Source organism: Pungitius pungitius, chromosome 3, assembly GCF_949316345.1.
Source record: "Pungitius pungitius chromosome 3, fPunPun2.1, whole genome shotgun sequence".
Classification (NCBI taxonomy): domain Eukaryota; kingdom Metazoa; phylum Chordata; class Actinopteri; order Perciformes; family Gasterosteidae; genus Pungitius; species Pungitius pungitius.
In genome coordinates, this window is record NC_084902.1 from 29733373 (window position 1) to 29757754 (window position 24382).

Here is a 24382-nt window from a genome sequence, read left to right on the forward strand (position 1 = left end):
TTTGAGTGTAATAGATTAGACTTTCACTTAAACTTCTGCAGAACAAATGAGCGTAAAGTGCAACTTAATATTGGGCTTAATTTAGCCAGTTTTTATATGTTAACTCATTAAAAGCTTTACTAGATGTAAATAACAGAGAACTTAATGTGTTTATTTGAATACGTTCATTGTACCGTGTATCAAATGCAAATAGAGAATTAAACATCTCTGGAAAGACAGTAAAGACACAACTTGTTCATGAATGTTTCATCAGCATGAACATGAAAAATCCTCAAGATGAAAATCTGACACCTTGAATTATCCAGCGTTTTCTAAATCACAAAGCAGCTTTTTTTTAAACGCACAATACACACAACACATTGTTCAAGGTCTCATTTTATTTTACCAGCTGACAGGAAGTCAACATGGAACCAAGCTGTTGCTTAGCAACACAACCCTTGCAAAACAGCTCAGTATGAGAAAATGTCAAATAAAAACATTCAATCCGCTCCATGCGAATCAATAAATGTGTGCGAATAGAATAATGCAAATAGAAACAGTGTGTGTCTCTAATGTCAAAGGGCAGAATGGGAGCCATCATGTAAATATTGTCAGTACCATGTACATGATTACCAGCTGATCTAATTCTAATCATGGCATTTTGAATGGGGTCAACATTTGAGTGTGACGGATGAATCCCTGTGGCAACGAGGATGAGCCAAAGCATCTCATTGAGCCTTAAACTCACGTGTGTGAATTAATGATGAAGTGAAGTCATCTAAACATCATCAGAACAACATGTCATCAACCCATCAAGAACCTGCTCCTTCATACTGTATGTCTCTACTGTAATGATCTGATATCACCAGTATCAATAATGAAATATATGATTATTATAAGATGTGAAGATACTAGAATGTAACTAGCATTTGACTTTCGGGACTTCACGTATATATTTTGAATACTTTTTACATGAAAAACCCACAGATGACAGTAATAGTATAATTACTGTCATTACTGTAGTAATAAAACGTAACCAGAGTGCCCGAAGTACATCATGAACATCTAACATCTGACTCCTCTTCCACATCGATTGGAGACACACAGCAGCAGGTTCTTTCTGTTTGAGCTCATCATCTCTCCAGCAGACACTAAACCGCCGCCGCCTCGAGCGCACTTCCACGCTGATGAAGAAACGTCTTGGTACGTGGGAGGCACTGGCAAACCTCCCGGTTCATGAGTGGTCAGCTGCACGCGGAGCAGCACGCACTCGCTTTAGTGGGGAGGAAGAAGAAGAAGAAGAAGAAGAAGAAGAAGAAGAAGAAGAAGAAGAAGAAGAGGAATAGGACGGATCACTTAGAGACAAAGGAGGAAACATCAGATCTGTATTTGAGCTTCCATAGCAACGAGGGAGAGCAGCTCTGCAGCCTCTTCAGCATCTTCAGCCTCTTCAGCATCTTCAGCATCTTCAGCCTCTTCAGCCTCTTCAGCGTTGAAGTCGGCAGGAAGACTTTGCTGGGATTGTATTGGTGAAAGGAGGATTTCGGTGAAGCTGAGGCACAAACATGAACCAAACAGCATCCGTCTCGCATCAGATCGAGTGTCAGCCAATCAAGGACAGCAAGGTAGGAAGCGTCTGTTGCTGCCGCGCTTCCTTTCTCACGCTTCCTGTCTCACGCTTCCTGTCTCACGCTTCCTGTCTCACGCTTCCCATGAGCACTGCGCCACAAACATGCAACAGTTCATTCTTTGTGTTGTTCCCTCCTTGTTTGTACTTCATACCTCCTTCAGAAAGGACATTCTTTAGACACCTTGTACATGCAGAGATGCCTTCAGAAAAGAGCTTCTCAAATCTTGTCAGACTCCAGAAGTCTCCATGCGTTGAACTGGCTATTCTCTGCATAGTGGGACACATACGTGGTGAACATGAAGCACCAAAGCGCACTCGGTGGCTCAGGTGTGTTTACATAACTGGCACAACGACTCCTCTATGCAACAAAGAGAACTTGTTGGTTCCATTCATTGCCCTCTGAAGAAGTGCTTTGCGTAGTAATGAGCGGGCGGCGCTTTGGCGCTTTCCTGTGCATTATTTAGCCGGAGTGGTTTTAATTGTCTCATCAATCACAGCCCTGTGAACCAGCGTGTGCTTTGAGCTGCTCCACAAAAAGGCCTTGAGCTGCATCAGCTGTTTAGGAGAATTCACCCACCAAAAGGCCGCTGATGTCTATTGGATTCATCTGATTGATCTATTTCATCTCACACAGCTTCAGGTATGCAGGATCACGCTTTGAACCTTCATGTCCCTATTTGTGCAGCCCTTCGGTGTGGTGAGGCCTGGATTTCCCCACATTCGCTGTTCTTGTAGGATGTGAAAGACATTTCATGGGACAAAAGATGTTCCCTCCAGTCGTCCTTCACATTTGTCCAAAGTGTTATGTTGCTCTGCAGAGACCTCCGGCTTTACGCATGTGGTTTTCAGATCTTGTGCAGAAATATCTGGGAAGGTACAACATGTTTTTATGGTTACTGTAGTTCTTTCAAAAAGTCTCAAAACTTCTCAGCTTTTTCTTTGCTGTTTGAAATAACCATTTATTTGACATCAAAGTCACCACCAAACTCGTCCAACCTGTGAAAAGCGATAACAGCAGCTCCCTGAACACTATCATCAGCGCAGTGCGACGTCCGCCATCTGTTACCGTGGAGACGGACACGGCGCGAAGGACTATTAGCGCGTTAACCTTTGAGTATTCCTGCGCTGACGCTGTCCTGATTTAACCCCCCCCCCCTCCCACTCACTCAGCAAAGAATAAATAATACGCCACTCATCATTCCAAGCGCCTCAATGAGTCACGCCACTTTTAAGAAGATTTGTTGTGCAGAAATCCGACGTGCAGCGCTGAGCTGGTGGCGTTTTCACATCCTACGCCGCGATGGTGTGAGGACTGACTGTACATCACTACAGTGTGGGAGGAAGTGTCCAGTCTCTGTACAGAACCCCCACTGTTGAACTACTGATAACTTCAATTCAGCAAAAAACGTCATCAATAAACCAGCTTTTCATTTATTAAATTATTGATGAACACAAATGACCAATGACTGTTGTGGAGTGAGTTCGTGGTGCGTGGACAGACGTCAGGGCCCCCGAAGGACAAAGTGAGTCCCGCACGGGGACATGAACAAATGTCTCTTTGTGTCACTAGAGAGCAGCGACACACGAGGACACGACGTCTCTCGCCTTCACTCGCCCAGAATCCGACACTCAAACAATCTCACATCTCACTTGGTCTTTTTCCTTTGTCTCCTCGGTCACTAAACTGTTCACCGACCCCCTCAACCTCCCACACTATTAACCTGTTAACCTCTGAATCGCTGCTGACCTCTGGATCTCCCCTCCAGGCTGCTCACTCAGCTCAAACCAATTCAAACGGGTTATAAAATATTCATTCTGAAAAACAAATCTTTGTACAAACCCACTTTAATGGATGAATTGAGCTCGAATTCCCACGACGCAGAATTAGATCATCAGAGTAACAAAGTGAAACTGGGTTAGGGCTTATATTAATGACACCGTTTATTTTTAAAGCAGTAACATCCGAGGCTCTTTCGTGAGCGTGCACGTGTGTCAGACGCCTGTTTACGGTGGCGAGGACGGGCAGAGCAGCAGGGAACGCCGCCTCTCCCCGACTCGCTGCCCTCCTGCAGGAGTCGCTCTTTTTGGACAGAATGGCCCAGCTGTGAGGCCCCGAGCGCGACCCTTCACCTCCGAGGCCCCGAGCGCGACCCTTCACCTCCGAGGCCCCGAGCGCGACCCTTCACCTCCGAGGCCCCGAGCGCGACCCTTCACCTCCGAGGCCCCGAGCGCGACCCTTCACCTCCGAGGCCCCGAGCGCGACCCTTCACCTCCGAGGCCCCGAGCGCGACCCTTCACCTCCGAGGCGCGATGGACCCAGAGCTCAGGTACCCGGAGGTGAGGCGTCGCAGCGCTTTTATTTGTAGAAACCACGCGAGTGTGCCGATGAGAGAGTGCTGTGACATGCGGGTTGGGGGGGTGAAGGAGGGGCGGGGAGGGGGGAGAGAGTGTGTGTGTGTGTGTGTGTGTGTGTGTGTGTGTGTGTGTGGGGAGGGGGGGTGCTTTGAGCATGTGGCGGATTATTCGTAACACAACAAAAGAAAAGGCCCCAGGACGGTGCCGCCTCCCGGGGGAGAGTCGAGAAACAGAAACACGCCCCCAGGGGCCCCCGGTGTGTGCGTGTGTGTGTGCGTGTGTGTGTGTGTGTGTGCGTGTGTGTGTGTGTGTGTGCGTGTGTGTGTGTGTGTGCGCTCTCCTTTAGAGATGAGGCGACGGAGCAAAATCATGTCGCTGCAACTTGTTTTCTTAACAAGTTCCTGATCATCGGTCCCAGTCTTTGGTTGGTTCTGATCTCAGGTATCAGGTTGAGTTTCAGGTATCAGGTGCGTTTAGTGAACCCGTGAGTAGATTTAGATCTTCATGCCGATGACTAATGTGTTTTGCAGGTGCTCACTTTCATGTGCCAGCTGCACAACTCCCACACGCGCTCATTGTCGGTGCGGTTCGCACATTTAGCATTTCTATAAATGGATATTTGGGCCCTGAGCAGATTTAAAGCATTTCCACAGTTGAGTGTTTGAAGTCGCGTCTGCTGCAAAGCACACGCAGAATATGAATTAATGCTCACAGAGGGCTGCTTCCCTTCAGTGGGATTATTTACAGGTCGCTCCTTTCTTCATGAGCCGGGTGAAAATGCCTTTGTTCATTTTTAATGGCTCTTTATGAAAAAGCTGGTTGCATTTTTGAGTGTTCGTGCTGGTTTAAACCTCACTGCATTTGGCCCTTTGAAGCTGCATATACACATTTAAAAAAAATAGTTTAAAGATAAAAATCCACTCCTAATATGTGAGAGTAGCTCATTTGAATGATTTTACCACCCAGAGTAGGAACCACGTTGGTATGAATGTAATACCAGAGGTTTTCATGTTATAAATGCAGCCTCCATCTAAGCAGCGTGGTAATGCATGCATTAAACTACCGCTGCAGAGAAGCACGTCGCTCTTATCGGCCCTTGAGCTCGGATCCTTCCGGGTCAGCTGACCCACTCAGGAGCCCCCCTTATCTGAAGCACACTAATAAACGAGACGTCAGTGCTGGCGGACTGGGAGCCCGCGGGTTAATTACCTTCACCTGGCCTCCCAGGTGGAAACCAGGCAGCAGAAGTGGTGGAGGAGGAGGAACAAAGTGCTGCCTCAGGTCCAGAAAAAGGAAAATGGAAAAGTTCGAAGTTGTAGTAAATCTAGCGACAACATGCTCAAAACGAATATCGAACGTAACATCAAATCATTATCATTGAACGTGTGAATCCACGTACGTGGACATGAACGACAGAAATGGACATGGGGGCCGCAGCACACGTGCACAGACGCGTGCACGTGTGCTGCGGCGTCTGAAGGCCTCGGGGATGTCGGTGAACTTCTCAAACGCCGGCAGAGGTCAAGAGGGAGAGCCATCCTCTCCGTGTGCTCTCCGGTTCCCGCCATGAATATTTGATGAAGAAGAGGAGGGAGCTTCGGGGATCTTATCCTCCTTCTCTACCTCCATCATCCCCCCCCCCCCCCCCCCCCCGTTGATGTTGGGAGTCATTTTGTACTTTTGGCACTCGAGTTGTGGCGTCTAAGAGACTCGACCTCCGCTTGTCCTCGTTATTCGTGGATGGCGGGCGCAGCGTGTGTGTTGTTGGCTGTAGGTCGGTGTCCTCGTGGAGGGGGGGTGGGGGGGGGTTCAGGGACTCGTGTGCGACACCTATCAGTTTGAATCCAGTCACTCGGCAGCTGGTCTCCGCTCGGAGGAGGTTTCACGTGAAGCCTCGGTGCTGCAGTGACATCATCGGGGGTAAAAATACCTGAAGGGCAAGACGAGAAGATGACACTGCTGAACAAGTAGGGATTCAATCTGTGGAGATGCAGGAGATGGCAGGATTTAATCATTCTAATTAAATAAAGGCACGTCCAACATCGGGTGTCAGAAAAACAGATTCATTAAACGACAGATGTGAATTTTTGTTTTAATTAATGACTTTAGGCTTTCGGTTCCTGCAGCTTTACTCAACTGGTGTGTCTCCGTATAATTGATTATCCTCATCAATGTTGTCCTCTGCACTAGCTCAAAATTTAATTGAAGTTTAATATGATGCAAATACTTTTGTATCTTCTCTAAGTAATATGCGTTTCACGGAACTACATCATCTCAGTACGTCCACCATCTGTTATTCATCAATAAATGAAGAATTTCCCCTTCAGAAACACATTCCAGGTTACAGCACCATGGACAGCGCTTTAGCCCAAATCTGATTGTGTTCAGTCATGACTTTACTGAGCATTCTATCGGTTGAAAAAGTAATGGAACTTTTATTAAATAGGAATATATTCATTGGGAATGTGTGTCTATGTGTGTATATTGTGGTACAGCAAAACATTTAAATAGAGACACTTAATATCTGAAAGACAGACAGACAGGGCAGCCGGATGTTCGTAGGAATTAACAAAATAAAAGCATACGGCAAAAGAATGACATCTCAAATTGGGTTGTCGCTACTAAAGCGTTCATCTAAAGGAGGTCCGGTATTATTTTTGTCCATCAACAGCCATACGTGTTACACTTGTTAAAAACCCGTGCGTGAAACCCCGCCCCCTACCGGAAGTCCCCCTCGTGCCCGTCGGGTCCAGCTCGACGCGCCCGCCTCCGCGTCGACGCGCCTCGGATGTTATTACCGGGAGAGCCGCTGGGTCGAAGCTGCAGCAGAAGCACCGCGGCTCCGCCACAATGACGGCGTCCAAGGACCCGACCAAGAAGAAGCCCAAGGAGGCGCAGCAGGACGAGGTACGTCCCGTGAAGGACACCATCTCAGCGAGACGAATGCATTAAGAATGAGATTTTCCTGCTGTTGAAATACGCACCGAGATGCAATAAAGTGCGGGGAGGGGGTCCGCCGTTCCCCCCGCTGGTGGCGCGTCGTGCACGTGGATCGAAGGTGCAGGTGAATCGATGCTACTGAGCCGCACGTGTGTAGTTTGTAGGTTCTAGTTCTAGTTCTCTGCATTGGGTTCAGCTCCCGTGTTCGGGGGGTAAGGGGGGGGGTCAGGTTTTGGTTTGAGAGTCATCGTCACACAAAACTCCCTTAAAACCGACACCCGGGTTTTAGGGAATGACATCTTTATATTGTTTGATTTCTAAATATTTTGTTGGAAACAATAGAAATAGTCCTGCCATTTTTTTAAATATAGTGTTTTGTGTATGGAAATAATTCTTTCAAAAATCTCTATGGAAATAATATTTTAAAGGGTCTTGTATGGCAGCAGAGCAGTGTGTTGCATACTAAAGACACACAATAGAAAATGTCAATATGAGACAGATTAAACAGGAGAAATCATCCAGAATGGAAGCATTAAGGAATTGAGATCCAGTACAAGAGACCAGAACGTAACGTGAAACCTGTTGTATTTCACTTTCATTTGCTGGGAAAAAACCCAAATAGACCAAACTCCCATTTTCACGGGTTTCATGGTGCTGAATCTACCGTTTGTGGATCGGATCCCGTTTCCAACGCTGACTAGAACCAGTAGAATAGTGACTGTGGGCACGTTGTGTTGTAACCGTGCTTTTACAGCGCGTCATTTTTAGTCTGAAATATATTATGTGTTCATTCTGGTAAAAGCCTTATTAATCCCTTTCTTGAACACACACACACACACACACAGTGGGTAGATTCTTCTTTGCACATCACTGGGCCATGAACTGCTCTCTGAGTATTAGTTCTACACCTTGGAGCCGTGTGTGTGTGTGTGTGTGTGTGTGTGTGTGTGTGAGTGTGAGAGAATCAGTTTCTCCTGCTTCATTAATTAAACACTTCCCTCCTCCCATAATGTGCTTTCAGATTGTTCTCCACACATTTGTGCCCGTTTTCATGATCATAACCCATCAGCGCCTGTGCAGTCACTTCTAGTAGTAGTTCAGTGTACTCTACTTTCTACACACACACACACACACACACACACACACACGTTGTCTATGGGTCCGGTCCGATGGCAGCAGGTGTTTGCTGCTCCCTTCCAGTCCTCCGCTGTAAATGAGACACGTCGGATGTGGGAAGAGGCCTCACGCTGTCTTCTCTCATGTATCAGTGTTTGTGGGGAATGCTGAATCAAACCCCTCATGACAGCTACCTGGTCCCCTGCGGGGGGGGGGGGGGCTTGTCCACGCCGGCCCGGGAGCTCCAGGAGACGGATGACGGACCCCAGGAATGAGTGTGTAATAAATGACTCGCCTGTCTCTGTCTGCAGGAGTTTGTGGACGTCAGCCCCGCCCAGAGGAACTGGAAGGGCATCGCCATCTCCCTGCTGGTGATCGTGGCGGTGTGCTCGCTCATCACCATGTCCGTGGTCGTCCTCACGCCCGGTGCGTCAGGCTCCCGTCCTCGCTCTCGGCGAGGAAGGACTTGAAGTTTGACTCTCCTGTGTCTTTCTTTCCTTCTTCTTCTTCTTCTGCTCCTCCCAGCCGAGCAGCCCAGCAGCGGCCGCTCCAGGCTGACGGTGTCGGACCTCTACGAGCCGGAGTTCAGCGTCCACGACCCCGAGGCCAAGTGGATCAGCAGTGAGTACCGTGCAGGAGACGCCGGGTCCGCCAATATCATCGGCAACTTCTACTCGCACTCAAATGCTGCTGCGTGCATGTCTGTCTCACGTGGGGACTCTGCTAAAAGGGTGGACTACGTTTCCCATAATGCATTACACCAGAGAAACTGATGTGAACATTAAGTCAGTGAAGTTTAACAAAATACAGGCGGAAAGTTTCTCCACCTAATCTAATAAGTGACATCCTTGTGTTGTAGCTGCAGTGCATTCTGGGTGATTTGGGGCTGAGGGAATTGTGCAGTACTGCAGTTTGTTATTTGTGGAAGGAGGTTTTCATTTATTAGTAGAACTGTGTATGAGATGTTGTCAAATCGATATTGTGAAGGCGGCGTGAGATCACGCGTTGGTGTTTTTCATCCTGTAGAAATGAACCGTTTGCTCCTCAGGCTTCAGAGGGAACAGCTGATCATGTTGATCTCAAACAGCGTGAGGTCTGGGATCAGCGGGGTTTTAACACCTTTCGCTCTCCTTCCTCGCTGAGAACGTGCGGATTAAACCGATCCCGTAACTCCTGGTTTCAACTTCAATCTTTAATAAGAGAGCCGAATACTTTGCAGGTTCTTTCAGGTTCTGCTCAACACGTCGTGCTTAGAAGAGAAGAACCTCTGTCGGGCTTTTTAGACTCAAAGTTGATTCACTGAGACCATCGACTATGAAATAAATTATTTTACTGCAATCACATCCAACGTTAAATGAAATCAAATACAAATATGAACTAATCACAATAAATAGTTTTGCATGGAATTAGATTGAAAAAATAGGAATAAATTGAAGGTATATATCAATAGGTATTTGATTTTAGTTGAATTTGAAACCCTTCTGTCATGGCGCTGACCCTCACATTCAAACGCAGATGGCTTCACAGCAGCAGCAGGGACTCGGGGCGCCGGATCCACAATAATAAAGATGATTATAAGAATAATAGCAGCAACAACAACGACGACGCAGAGCTTGTGGTCACAGGAGCGATGCCTCGGCTCATTGCATCACCGCACATTCGGGCGTTAACGAGGCCCAGATTGGATGACGTATCAACCCCCGCCTGCAGGAATAGTAAAAGGAGGCCAGTGAAGATGCATCAAGGGGAGTTGAATGAGGATGAGCTGGATATGCAGCTCTTTTCTGGTAAATTATTCCGGCATCTTGCAAACCAGCGGGCATGAAAGTAAGAACATCTTTTAATTGTGTCTCTGCACCGTGCAGGAAGTCGGAGGAATCCGAACACTGCATTCAGATCAAATAAAAAGCACCTGGGCCGTTCTCTTGCCCCGAAGATTCACTTCATTTTTTTTTTTTTTAGCATCAGTGAGAATAAAAGGTGGCGGACATTTGTCCAACGAAGGGTAAATAAACGAGAAGCGCAGGCGTGCGTTTCCTCCTCTGACCTTTCTGCTCCCACGTCTTCCTCCTCATTACGTCTCCTCCACGGTTACACCAGGCGCCGGTGTTGCAGCACGAGCCTGGACGTGCAGCCCAGCACTTCCCCCTGTCCCCGCTGTCCCCTGTCCTCGCTGTCCTAACGTGCAGAATCTCAAATGTCATTTCACCGACTGATTGTGTTTGCTTTGGAGCTTTGGAGGAGAAGGGGAACAAAGATTAAGGCCGGAAAAAAAGGAAGCTGAACGCGAGACTCGGGTCCCAGCCTTTAATTCAGGGCAGGAGACGACTTTCTGGACACCTGGAGGGGACAGAGGGACACTGGGAAAGGTGGAGGGGACAGAGGGACACTGGGAAAGGTGGAGGAGACAGAGGGACACTGGGAAAGGTGGAGGGGACAGAGGGACACTGGGAAAGGTGGAGGGGACAGAGGGACACTGGGAAAGGTGGAGGAGACAGAGGGACACGGGGAAAGGTGGAGGAGACAGAGGGACACTGGGAAAGGTGGAGGAGACAGAGGGACACGGGGAAAGGTGGAGGAGACAGAGGGACACTGGGAAAGGTGGAGGAGACAGAGGGACACGGGGAAAGGTGGAGGAGACAGAGGGACACGGGGAAAGGTGGAGGAGACAGAGGGACACTGGGAAAGGTGGAGGAGACAGAGGGACACGGGGAAAGGTGGAGGAGACAGAGGGACACTGGGAAAGGTGGAGGGGACAGAGGGACACTGGGAAAGGTGGAGGAGACAGAGGGACACGGGGAAAGGTGGAGGAGACAGAGGGACACTGGGAAAGGTGGAGGAGACAGAGGGACACGGGGAAAGGTGGAGGAGACAGAGGGACACTGGGAAAGGTGGAGGAGACAGAGGGACACTGGGAAAGGTGGAGGGGACAGAGGGACACTGGGAAAGGTGGAGGGGACAGAGGGACACTGGGAAAGGTGGAGGAGACAGAGGGACACGGGGAAAGGTGGAGGAGACAGAGGGACACTGGGAAAGGTGGAGGGGACAGAGGGACACTGGGAAAGGTGGAGGGGACAGAGGGACACTGGGAAAGGTGGAGGAGACAGAGGGACACTGGGAAAGGTGGAGGAGACAGAGGGACACGGGGAAAGGTGGAGGAGACAGAGGGACACTGGGAAAGGTGGAGGAGACAGAGGGACACGGGGAAAGGTGGAGGAGACAGAGGGACACTGGGAAAGGTGGAGGAGACAGAGGGACACTGGGAAAGGTGGAGGAGACAGAGGGACACGGGGAAAGGTGGAGGAGACAGAGGGACACGGGGAAAGGTGGAGGAGACAGAGGGACACGGGGAAAGGTGGAGGAGACAGAGGGACACGGGGAAAGGTGGAGGAGACAGAGGGACACTGGGAAAGGTGGAGGGGACAGAGGGACACTGGGAAAGGTGGAGGGGACAGAGGGACACTGGGAAAGGTGGAGGAGACAGAGGGACACGGGGAAAGGTGGAGGAGACAGAGGGACACTGGGAAAGGTGGAGGAGACAGAGGGACACAGGGAAAGGTGGAGGAGACAGAGGGACACAGGGAAAGGTGGAGGAGACAGAGGGACACTGGGAAAGGTGGAGGAGACAGAGGGACACTGGGAAAGGTGGAGGAGACAGAGGGACACTGGGAAAGGTGGAGGAGACAGAGGGACACGGGGAAAGGTGGAGGAGACAGAGGGACACTGGGAAAGGTGGAGGAGACAGAGGGACACAGGGAAAGGTGGAGGAGACAGAGGGACACTGGGAAAGGTGGAGGAGACAGAGGGACACGGGGAAAGGTGGAGGAGACAGAGGGACACTGGGAAAGGTGGAGGAGACAGAGGGACACTGGGAAAGGTGGAGGAGACAGAGGGACACTGGGAAAGGTGGAGGGGACAGAGGGACACTGGGAAAGGTGGAGGAGACAGAGGGACACTGGGAAAGGTGGAGGGGACAGAGGGACACTGGGAAAGGTGGAGGGGACAGAGGGACACGGGGAAAGGTGGAGGAGACAGAGGGACACTGGGAAAGGTGGAGGAGACAGAGGGACACGGGGAAAGGTGGAGGAGACAGAGGGACACTGGGAAAGGTGGAGGAGACAGAGGGACACTGGGAAAGGTGGAGGAGACAGAGGGATACAGGGAAAGGTGGCAGCGTCCGCACGTACACGTCCCCCCTCAGTGTTGTCCTTGGTGTTGTCAGACAATCGATCACATGGGCGGATCAGCTGTTGGCCGCCATCACCTGGTAGAAACATTCAGGCCTTGGTTCCATGTAAATCTACCGCAGGCCGCCTGAGGAGGCGTGGCCATATAGGGTGTGGTTCGATGAGGCGTGGCTAGGGGGGTGTGAGGAGAGGGGGCGTGGTCATATAGGGTGTGGTTCGATGAGGCGTGGCTAGGAGGGGGTGTGGAGAGGGGGTGTGCTCATATAGGGCGTGGCCTGATGAGGCGTGGCTAGGGGGCGTGTGGAGAGGGGGCGTGGTCCTATAGAGCGTGGCCTGATGAGGCGTGGCTAGGGGTGTGTGCGGAGAGGGGGTGTGGTCATATAGGGCGTGGCCTGATGAGGCGTGGCTAGGGGGCGTGTGGAGAGGGGGCGTGGTCATATAGGGCGTGGCCTGATGAGGCGTGGCTAGGGGGCGTGTGGAGAGGGGGCGTGGTCCTATAGGGCGTGGCCTGATGAGGCGTGGCTAGGGGGCGTGTGGAGAGGGGGTGTGGTCATATAGGGCGTGGCCTGATGAGGCGTGGCTAGGGGGCGTGTGGAGAGGGGGCGTGGTCCTATGGGGCGTGGCTAGGGGGCGTGTGGAGAAGGGGCGTGGCCATATAGGGCGTGGCCTGATGAGGCGTGAGGGTGTCCGCAGCCTTTTGAACAACTTGACTTATATTGTTGTCCTCCGTGGACATTTTATTTGTTAACACTTTTTATTGTTATCTGACAAACAGTAACAGGTCCAGACGAGCAAAGCGCTGAAAACACAACATTTCATTTTTACTATGAAGCCCGGTGTATAAGATGCATATATTTATTCATGTGTTTATACACTGGAGTATTCACAGGGTCACGGTGGGAGTGAATTATTCATGCAGGCATAATATACAGTTAATGTAAACACAGCTTGTTTACATCACCCAGCATCCAGGTGCTTACATAAGAGAGGAATCGCGTCCAATCACAGCGCTCCGTGATCACTAACGACGTCTTCAACATTGACCCGTAAAAAATGAATAATGCATTCGTCACGATGATGTCGTGGTAAATATGTCCTCTTTACGGAGCTCTCCAGCGCGGAGAGCGATGCCACTACACGTTAATCAGGAGGAAATGAAGCTATTTTCAAAATGTCCGTTTGTGTAGATGCCTGGTTCTTCTTCTGCAATCAGCCACAGATGATCTCATAATGAGTATCAGGAGTTCATTAAGGGGGGGGGGGGGCGGCACAGCTGCTCCTGGTTCAGTTTGACAAGGAAACAGTTATTCAAGTGAAATGTTGCACTGATGGAGATGCACCGTTTGTTGTGTGTGTGTGTGTGTGTGTGTGTGTGTTGCTGTGAATCCCAAATGTCCCCAGTGGCGAAGCCGGGTGAGTTCAGAGAGGCGGTGATGAATTGACCCCCCCCCCCCCCCCACCTCCATGTGTAGTGGAAATCCCACAGGAGAGAGTCGGTCTGAGCTGCAGCTGTCTCTTGTTTTAGGAAGACATTCCCGAGCACACATCTGGTCTCACCTGCTGATTGATGTCAAATTTAGATGTAGTCAATCAATGCATTGATGGCACCACAAACAATCTCTTTTTCAGTACATTTTGCTGTATTTTGATGTTTCAGGTGTAGTTTTCAAAGTGTCTCTCCACATTCTGGAGATAACTAAGCAAACAATTAGTTCACACTGTGTTAACTACAAGGGGCTCTGAATGCTTTTGTGTTAACTGGTGTTTTCCTCCTCTGGGGGGGGGGGGTCGGGTTGTCCTCTGAGCTGCTGCTTGGTGACGCGTTGACCTTTGCTCTCTCAGACTCCGAGGTGGTCTACAGGAACCGAGACGGTCACGTCATCAAGTTCAACTTCGCCTCCAACGAGACGGAGGTCATTCTGACCAACAGCACGTTTGTACGTTTCACTCTTTCTCATATATATATATATATATATATATATATATATATATATATATATATATATATATATATATATATATATATATATATATATATATATATATATATAATGACATCATTTATATTGTATATGACCTTTGGTAACCAACATTTGTGCATTTTGAACAAAAACCTGCAGGAATTCATCAGCCTCGGCCGGTCTTTGGTGCTAATGTTAGCATTCTAGCTAATGAGTGGCTATGGAGGGTTTAAAGTATCTACTGATGGTTCATGCTGTAGCTCTATGCCATTTTTATTTAGAGTTTGATGTCAGCTACGTCTGAAGAGTCCTTTGGTCCATCTGTTCTTTGTCAGGTGGCCTTCAAAGTGGTGAAGTACTCGCTCTCTGCCGATCTGAAGTTCGCGCTCTTCGCTTACGACGTCAAACAGGTGAGTTCAGAGTTTAAAAGCCTCCTTGAAACCGAATGAACGACTTTAAGAGCCCTTTCAATGCGTCACATCCATGAAATCTGATGAAAAGGTCACGTGAAGCACGGCGTTTAATACAAATCTGTTGTTTTCTTAAAGATATTCAGGAGAAGAACAAACTGAAATGTCAGTGAGCAGATCACAGCGCTTTGTTTTCTCTGATCAAGTGACGTCGACAACGAGGAAACGAGAAGCTGAAAAAAGAAGAAGTTGTCTAGCTACTTAATTCTGGAAAAGGTCAATCGCTGCTGTGACCCGAGACGTGCTTTGTCCTTTTTTTTGTCTTCTCTTAATTGGCTGGCAGGTTGTTATTTACATAAAACTCCAGTGCAGCACCCGGGGGGGGGGGGGAGGGGGGTCTCACTCATCTCCTGTGGGTCCTCACTCATCTCCTGTGGGTCCTCGCTCATCTCCTGTGGGTCTCACTCATCTCCTGTGGGTCCTCGCTCATCTCCTGTGGGTCTCACTCATCTCCTGTGGGTCCTCACTCATCTCCTGTGGGTCCTCGCTCATCTCCTGTGGGTCCTCATTCATCTCCTGTGGGTCCTCGCTCATCTCCTGTGGGTCCTCGCTCATCTCCTGTGGGTCTCACTCATCTCCTGTGGGTCCTCACTCATCTCCTGTGGGTCCTCGCTCATCTCCTGTGGGTCCTCGCTCATCTCCTGTGGGTCTCACTCATCTCCTGTGGGTCCTCGCTCATCTCCTGTGGGTCCTCATTCATCTCCTGTGGGTCCTCGCTCATCTCCTGTGGGTCCTCGCTCATCTCCTGTGGGTCTCACTCATCTCCTGTGGGTCCTCATTCATCTCCTGTGGGTCCTCGCTCATCTCCTGTGGGTCCTCGCTCATCTCCTGTGGGTCTCACTCATCTCCTGTGGGTCCTCGCTCATCTCCTGTGGGTCCTCGCTCATCTCCTGTGGGTCCTCGCTCATCTCCTGTGGGTCCTCGCTCATCTCCTGTGGGTCCTCGCTCATCTCCTGTGGGTCTCGCTCATCTCCTGTGGGTCCTCGCTCATCTCCTGTGGGTCCTCGCTCATCTCCTGTGGGTCCTCGCTCATCTCCTGTGGGTCTCACTCATCTCCTGTGGGTCCTCATTCATCTCCTGTGGGTCCTCGCTCATCTCCTGTGGGTCCTCGCTCATCTCCTGTGGGTCTCACTCATCTCCTGTGGGTCCTCACTCATCTCCTGTGGGTCCTCACTCATCTCCTGTGGGTCTCACTCATCTCCTGTGGGTCCTCATTCATCTCCTGTGGGTCCTCATTCATCTCCTGTGGGTCCTCGCTCATCTCCTGTGGGTCCTCGCTCATCTCCTGTGGGTCTCACTCATCTCCTGTGGGTCCTCACTCATCTCCTGTGGGTCCTCGCTCATCTCCTGTGGGTCCTCGCTCATCTCCTGTGGGTCTCACTCATCTCCTGTGGGTCCTCGCTCATCTCCTGTGGGTCCTCATTCATCTCCTGTGGGTCCTCGCTCATCTCCTGTGGGTCCTCGCTCATCTCCTGTGGGTCTCACTCATCTCCTGTGGGTCCTCATTCATCTCCTGTGGGTCCTCGCTCATCTCCTGTGGGTCCTCGCTCATCTCCTGTGGGTCTCACTCATCTCCTGTGGGTCCTCGCTCATCTCCTGTGGGTCCTCGCTCATCTCCTGTGGGTCCTCGCTCATCTCCTGTGGGTCCTCGCTCATCTCCTGTGGGTCCTCGCTCATCTCCTGTGGGTCCTCGCTCATCTCCTGTGGGTCTCACTCATCTCCTGTGGGTCCTCATTCATCTCCTGTGGGTCCTCGCTCATCTCCTGTGGGTCCTCGCTCATCTCCTGTGGGTCTCACTCATCTCCTGTGGGTCCTCATTCATCTCCTGTGGGTCCTCGCTCATCTCCTGTGGGTCCTCATTCATCTCCTGTGGGTCCTCGCTCATCTCCTGTGGGTCCTCGCTCATCTCCTGTGGGTCCTCGCTCATCTCCTGTGGGTCTCACTCATCTCCTGTGGGTCTCACTCATCTCCTGTGGGTCTCACTCATCTCCTGTGGGTTGGGGTTAGATGGTGACACCCTCAGTGAGGCTTTTCTCCTCTCTCCTCCCAGTCGAGGTCTCTTTCAGCGTCCTGCAGTGTGTTCTGCAACAGTCAAACACCACGAGAATAAATCGGTTCCTTCTGTGTTATTGTCTTCATTGATTGCATTCCAGTTGTGTTGGTTGCCGGGGCAACGCGAAATCCCACCCAGGCACGACTAACACAACCTGCAGAGATGCTTCTCAGTTTGATTGCTTCATTGCACATGAAATGGGACGCAGCAGGCGTGGACGACTGTTGGCGTCCCGCGGTGAGCTGAGCTCTCGTTGCAGGTGTTCAGATGTTCCTACACGGCGTCGTACATCGTCTACAACATCTACACCAGGTGGGCCGTTTGCTTTTCTCTACCTGTCACGAACCAGGGAGGTTGTAACTGTATTTTAAGTGTGTGTGTGTGTGTGGGGGGGGGGCAGGGAGGTCTGGGAGCTGAACCCTCCAGAGGTCCAGGACGCGGTGCTGCAGCACGCCGCCTGGGGAACACAAGGACAACAGCTGGTACTTTTAATTCCTTCCATTGTGTGTGTGAGATCTCTGATGCTGCCTCGTCTCTGGTTTCTCCTTCTTCTCCTTCCACTGGAGTTATTTCACTCCTATTGTGGGTTGAACATACTTAGAACCCAAATATGGGATCCCACGTGAGCGAAAGTCTTCAATCAACCCACGATCTCCTCCTCAGATCTACATCTTTGAGAACAACATCTACTACCAGGCAGATGTGAAGAGCAACTCCCTGAGAATCACCTCCTCCGGGGTGGAGGGAGTCATCTTCAACGGCCTGAGCGACTGGTTGTACGAAGGTGTGTGTGTTTTCCTTCACTGTTTTGATCCAAATTCATTTTAAATCCTGCTGCTGTTTCACATTTTATTGCGAACCCTTGCAGGAAATACAATATATTAGTTAAATCAATGAATGTATCCAACCTACATTTACTGCACCAAGCTTTACAAGCATCTCACACTGTCTCCACCTTCACAAACTACAACATTAAAACATTCTAAACGCACAATTTTTTTTGTATTTTGTGTATTTCATTTCGAAGAAATGCGGCGCAGCAGAAGAGACAAACTGATGATTTTTAAATCAGCAGTTGGATCCATTAAGTCGCCGATGTTCTGATGGACTCACAAACACAAACACACTGCGGAAGGATGAATGCGTTTCTGCTTTCTCTCTCTTCGTTTGCTTTGGACTGCGCCCGTGTGGCCGATGTTTCCCGCAGAGGGAAGGAAGCGGCGTTTGTGTTTGACCTCCTTTTAAACGACCCGCTGGTGGTTTGTGTCTCCAGAGGAGGTCCTGCGCTCCCACCTGGCTCACTGGTGGTCGCCCGACGGAGAGCGGCTGGCCTTCCTCGCCATCAACGACTCGCTGGTGCCCAGCATGGTGCTGCCCCAGTTCACCGGCAGCGCCTACCCCAGAGGACTGCAGTACCCGTACCCCGTGGTGGGAAATGACGCCAAATCCCAACCGCTAAAAGTCGTTTTTTCCTGCAGCTCCGGCTCTCCGTTACGAGGGCCGATGTGCTGCCTGGTACCAAATGACTAGTTCCTCCCTCAGAGCTAAATAAGGAATGCATTGAGACAAGTAATTACACGTTCACCTGCAAAATGAAGTGCTGCTGCTTATTAATAGAAACAAACTGCTGCTCCAGGCTGAGGGACAAGCCTTTTACTGCGTGTGGTAGATGAAAGAAACCCAGGGACACTATGAGCATCCCCACATATATACCCTGACCCCTGACCCTAACCCAGGGACACTATGAGCATCCCCACATATATACCCTGACCCCTGACCCAGGGACACTATGAGCATCCCCACATATATACCCTGACCCCTGACCCCTGACCCAGGGACACTATGAGCATCCCCACATATATACCCTGACCCCTGACCCTAACCCAGGGACACTATGAGCATCCCCACATATATACCCTGACCCCTGACCCTAACCCAGGGACACTATGAGCATCCCCACATATATACCCTGACCCCTGACCCTAACCCAGGGACACTATGAGCATCCCCACATATATACCCTGACCCCTGACCCTAACCCAGGGACACTATGAGCATCCCCACATATATACCCTGACCCCTGACCCTAACCCAGGGACACTATGAGCATCCCCACATATTTAATAAGAGCTTCTCCGTGTCGCAGGCCGGTCAGAAAAACCCCAGCGTCACGTTGTCAGTGGTCAACCTGTTCGGAGCGACGCACACGCAGGAGCTGCAGCCTCCGGATCAGATCAGGTGACACGCACACACACACACACACACACACACATTAACACAGCACTAACGCACACACACACATTAACACAGCACTAACGCACACACACACACATTAACACAGCACTAACGCACACACACACACATTAACACAGCACTAACGCACACACACACACATTAACACAGCACTAACGCACACACACACACATTAACACAGCACTAACGCACACACACACACATTAACACAGCACTAATGCACACACACACACATTAACACAGCACTAACGCACACACACACACATTAACACAGCACTAATGCACACACACACACATTAACACAGCACTAACGCACACACACACACATTAACACAGCACTAATGCACACACACACACATTAACACAGCACTAACGCACACACACACACATTAACACAGCACTAACGCACACACACACATTAACACAGCACTAACGCACACACACACATTAACACAGCACTAACGCACACACACACACATTAACACAGCACTAACGCACACACACACATTAACACAGCACTAACGCACACACACACATTAACACAGCACTAACGCACACACACACACATTAACACAGCACTAACGCACACACACACATTAACACAGCAGTGACAGGGTGACTCTCCTCTTTGGGTGCAGGGATTTCTACGTCACCATGGTGACGTGGATCAGTAACACGCACCTGGCGGTGCGCTGGATCAACCGGCCCCAGAATGCATCAGTGCTGACGGAGTGCGACGCCACCATCGGCGTCTGTAAGCCGGTGGGTAACCACGACGACCACGACCACGGCTTCTCTGCTGCACGACTAAAGTGAACTTTGCTTTTGTTGTGTTGAGCACAGAGACACCGGGACTCTTCTGAGACCTGGCTCTCCATGCAGGTGAAATGTAGTGACTTTAGAGGGGGGGGGGGGGTGCAGAGGAAAGCCCCCGTGTGTAAAGTGTCCCCTGGTTGTTGTCCCCCGCAGACACAGAAGCCGCTGTTCTCCAGGGACACGAGCCGCTTCTTCCTGTCTCTGCCCGTGAAGCAAGGAGGACAAGGCGACTTCCACCACGTCACCATGTTCTCCAGAAAGGTGAGTCCCCCCCCGTCCCCCCTGTGGTGAAGTGTGTGTGTAGGGGGGGGAGGGGGTGGGAGGGTTTCCTCCACTTCCCATTTCCTGTTTCAGCCCCGAAGCGACCGGGACGAAGTGCGGCGCCTGACGTCGGGCGACTGGGAGGCGACGGAGCTGCTGGCCTACGACGAGAACAACCACATCATGTAGGTCCTCCACCCTGTACAGGTGACTCCGGGGGGGGGCGCCCGTCCTCTCGTGGACCGCGTGAGGACGGGCGCCCCCCCTGAAGCGGCTCCGCTCTCCCCCGTCACACAGATACTTCCTGAGCACAGAAGACGCCGCGGAGCAGAGACACGTGTACAGGTAACTCTCCTTTTTTACACCTCACCGCTCACCCCCGCCACCTTTCACGCCGCTGCCCCCCCCCCCCCCCCCCGTCCTCTCGCAGTGTGTCCACCCTGGGCCTGTTTCCGCGGCGATGCCTCACCTGCGGACTGAAGGAGGGCTGTCTGTTCTTTGGCGCCGACATCAACCCGGACGCGCAGCACGCCGTCCTGCACTGCAGAGGTCAGAGGGCACGAGTCCCGGGTCAGTACACAACAGGACGTGGGCGTAGCATGGACACTAGATGTTGTCTCCACCGCAGGTCCGGGAGTTCCAGCCGTGCTGCTTCTGAGTCTGGACGACGTGGACTGTGAGTCGTCCGAGTCGTGCTCCCTTTGACCTTTGGGACGTTGGCCCTCACCGCGGCGTTCCTCTCGTTCCACAGCGTACTTCATCCTGGAGAACAACCTCCCGCTGCGGGCGGCGCTGGAGGCCAAGAAGAGGGTCCGGACTGAAATCCGGATGATCAGCAACGATGGCTTCGGTAAAAGAGCGGCTCAGATCGGACCCCCCCCCCCCCGGTCCGTCCCTCGGGCCTAACGTCTCCGTCTCGTCCCCGACAGAGCTGCCGCTGAAGCTCAGCTACCCTCCCGACTTCAGCGAGTCCCTCCTCTACGGCGTGCTGCTCGTCGCGTGAGCCTCGACACCCCCCCTCACCCCCCCCCTCACACACCCCCCTCACACCCCCCCTCACACACCCCCCTCACACTCGCACCATTTAGGCCTCGCGGTCACCAGTGAAGAACTCGCTTGCTCCTCCACAGCACCAGCTCCCCGGGCGGCCAGGCGGTGACGGAGGAGTTCGGGCTGGACTGGGCCTCGGTGCTGGCGGGGTCGGAGCAGGTCATCGTGGCGCGGCTGGACGGCAGGGGGTCGGGGTTCAGAGGTCGGAGGTACGGGACGTGTGGTTCCAGGGCGTCCGCGGGTCGTGCAGCAGATTAGTGGTTTTAAAACGTGCTCCTCGCTCCTCAGGGTGTCCCAGCAGGTCCACCGGAGGCTGGGCCTCGTGGACGCAGAGGACCAGAGAGCAGCTCTGCGGTGAGTCCCCCCCCCCCGATCCATTCGCCGCGTTTGAAAGGTCGTGTCGGGGGGGAAGGCGAGTCGCGTTTTAATCCGGGGGAAAGTGTGATTATTTGCTCCAGCTGAGACGTCTTTTGAAGCAGGGTCCTGCATGTGGGGGACTAGATGTTCTCCTCAAGTCCTGCTCAGTGAGCTCACGCTGCCTCGCAGAGACGTGTCCTCGCCTTGCGTCTCTCTCTCGCATGCGCCCGTGAACCTGTTGACCTGTTGACCTTTGACCTCCCCTCCCGGGCTGTCCCCTGTGTGACGCAGGTACCTGTCCAAGCTGCCCTTCGTCGACCGCACCCGCGTGGGCGTCTTCGGCGAGGTTGGTCTGTGTGTTTCACTGTAACCGACATCCTCGAAGCTTAATGTATTTTCTCCATTTATTTATATATTTATATAAATACTCCTTTTTTAAATAAAAACATGCATTCAGAGAGGTGCTAAAAAACGATTTCTAGAAATGCTAATGAACTGAAAAAGGCTCGTATTCAAAAGACCAACACGCAGCAACGTGGAAGCTGAAGCTTGAGGGGGGGTGGGTTGGGGGGGGGGGGGGGGAAGATGGGGGAGATTTTCTCTCTTTTTTTTTTCCTTCTCCAACAGAACTACGGCGGCTTCCTGGCGCTGACGATGCTCAGGTCCACGGAGGAGCTGATCGGATGCGCTGCGGCTCAGGCTCCCGTCACCGACTGGTCCCTGTACGGTGAGCGGGGGGGGGGGGGACGAGGGGGGGAGGGGGGCTGGCTGCTCTCTGTGGTTCTGTTGGAGGTTAAAGCTTCACGGATGTCTTCAAACGTTTGTCTTTTCTGCAGCGTCGGCGTTTTCCGAGCGATACCTCGGATCGCCTTCGACTGAGGAGAACTCGTACCAGGTGAGCTGCTTTTACCCATCATGCATCAGTTGTCTGCTGGTACACTTAAAGCTGTTTATTTTTCCCAAGTTGAAATGAGGAGACGTTGCTGAGGCAGCATTGAATAATTTACTCTGACACATCAGCAACAAAACCAACGCAGAAATCCCTTCACCTGTGGTTCTAAACTTGTGTGATCATCGCTGTAAAACGCACAAAACATCACAACGACGTGGAAAGGAATGTGAATCGTTTTGACCTTTTTCACTTTGTTGGATCAGACCACAGCTCGTCATATGGTTCCATTCTGTGGCTGAGTTTCTCATCATGACTCACGTTCCCGTTCAAACACCTTTGTCATCTGACTCTTGTTCTGTGAAGACCCTTCAGGTGTATTTGCGACCTTTAGTTGTGGCTCGTCCTCTACGTGAAGGTCGCACGGCGGGGGGGGGGGGGGGGGGCAGGATGTGATCAGACAGCGTCGTCTGGGACTCAAAGAGAAGCAGACATGTTATTAAATGTCTGCAGAAAATCTCCCTCGATCGAATGACTGAGGGGGGGGGGTGAATGATGAGGCAGCGACGTCTTCTAATAAAACAGCTACTGCTCGCACCCCCCCGAGCAATAAAATTCAATCTGGCTTCTCGTTGCCGAGGGAAAAGGAACAAATGGAGAAAAATGAAATGTACAATTTCCCTCCTAGTCAGACTGCCCCCCCCCCACACCCCCACACCCCCCCCCCCCCAGCTGACAATATGAAATGCAACGTGTTGATAAAACCCAAGCGGTGTCTTGCAGGCATCCAGAGTCCTGAGTGGCATGAAGGCTCTGCAGGGAGGAACCTTGTTTCTGGCTCACGGCACAGCGGACGGTACAGGAACCCCCCCCTCCCCCACCCCCCATTCACCTCTGACGCTCGGATGACCTTTGACATCCAGCACCCCCCCCCCCACACACACACACTCATTAGCTGTCTGTTCTGTCCACAGCAAACGTCCACTTCCAGCACTCAGCTGAGCTCATCAAGCACTTGATAAAGATCGGAGCCAACTACACCATGCAGGTAGGAACCGCCCCCCCCCCCTCCCCCTACTCCCCCCCCCCATCCTTTAACCATAATGCATGTCTTTTACTTCCCCCCCCGGGGCAGATCTACCCGGACGAGGGACACTTCCTGTCGCGGCGCAGCCGGATGCAGCTCACTCAGTCCCTCGTCAACTACTTCAGCGGATGTCTGCTCGCCTCGGCGTCCTCGCCGGACCGCCGCCGGTGGGACGACGGCGACGAGTGAGCGGCGACCCGCGAGCGCAGCGGCACCAACACGTGACTCCTCCTCAAACACCCTCAGTGGAGTAAAGCCGACGTAGTCGCGATGCAGATGGAGCTGAAGCATCGCGTCTCGCTGTTAAAATGCTACGTAAGGTGGGGGTGGGGGGTTGTGGGGTTAAATCAAATCTGTCTTTTTGACACAAAGTCATCCGAAGTCTGGCCTTATTTTGTGCTGTTTTCACGCCGTTCAAAAGCAACGAGCAGTAAAGTCATTCATGCCTCAATAAGCAGGAATCAAAGTAACGCAGACATCAAACGCTCCCATGTTCCAATGAACCTCTGCGTTGGTCTTCTTAACTTATTTATTGCGCTTAGTGTTCAAGCTATTTGTTCATCACCTCTTTTCCTAACCCTTCTTTGGGGATTTAGTCCCTGTGTTTCTTGACGTGATGGAACCTGGTGCGTTGTGGTCTGTGTCATTAGTCGCTGCTTCCTGTTCCCCTTTCATCCTCTCTGCTGGTCGCTTTTTAAACCACGTAATGTTGCTTTTTTCCCCCACTGAACACACACATATATACCATTTGTGTTCTGTGGCCTTGGTTTGAAAGCCGTGTCCTAATTTGTTAATAAAAACGTGATTCTGGGTTCTCTCTCTTCGTACGTGTTGGAGCTTTGAAAAACGTCCTTGTGTCGCCGGTTTGGAAGTTTAACTCTCACACTTCTCTCACAGAAACCAAACGATTGCCATGACAACGTCCTCCAAGTGATGCGTGACATCGGGCCCCATTTAAGCCGTGCTGCTGGTTTATCT

At 51.5% G+C, this 24382-nt stretch overlaps 1 protein-coding gene across 2 annotated transcripts; it reads left to right on the forward strand.

Annotated features, from left to right (window-relative positions):
* Positions 1–1264: 1264 nt before the first annotated feature.
* Positions 1265–24217, forward strand: LOC119219966 (inactive dipeptidyl peptidase 10-like). 2 transcript variants are annotated; one of them, XM_037475505.2, is made up of 27 exons: positions 1265–1604; positions 8332–8446; positions 8546–8641; positions 14050–14144; positions 14504–14578; positions 16951–17003; positions 17092–17173; positions 17355–17475; positions 17965–18119; positions 18838–18929; positions 19583–19706; positions 19788–19826; positions 19914–20021; positions 20115–20206; positions 20319–20366; positions 20452–20570; positions 20650–20697; positions 20773–20871; positions 20951–21020; positions 21152–21280; positions 21360–21425; positions 21720–21774; positions 22056–22155; positions 22265–22323; positions 23101–23173; positions 23292–23365; positions 23453–24217. In XM_037475505.2, exons 1-27 carry the CDS (start codon positions 1545–1547, stop codon positions 23591–23593), a joined length of 2388 nt encoding a protein of 795 aa, XP_037331402.2. In that variant the 5' UTR covers positions 1265–1544; the 3' UTR covers positions 23594–24217. The 2 variants fall into 2 exon arrangements, with proteins under 2 accessions (XP_037331402.2, XP_037331403.2); XM_037475506.2 differs by lacking the exon at positions 1265–1604 and adding an exon at positions 6726–6871.
* The last annotated feature ends 165 nt before the right edge of the window (positions 24218–24382 follow it).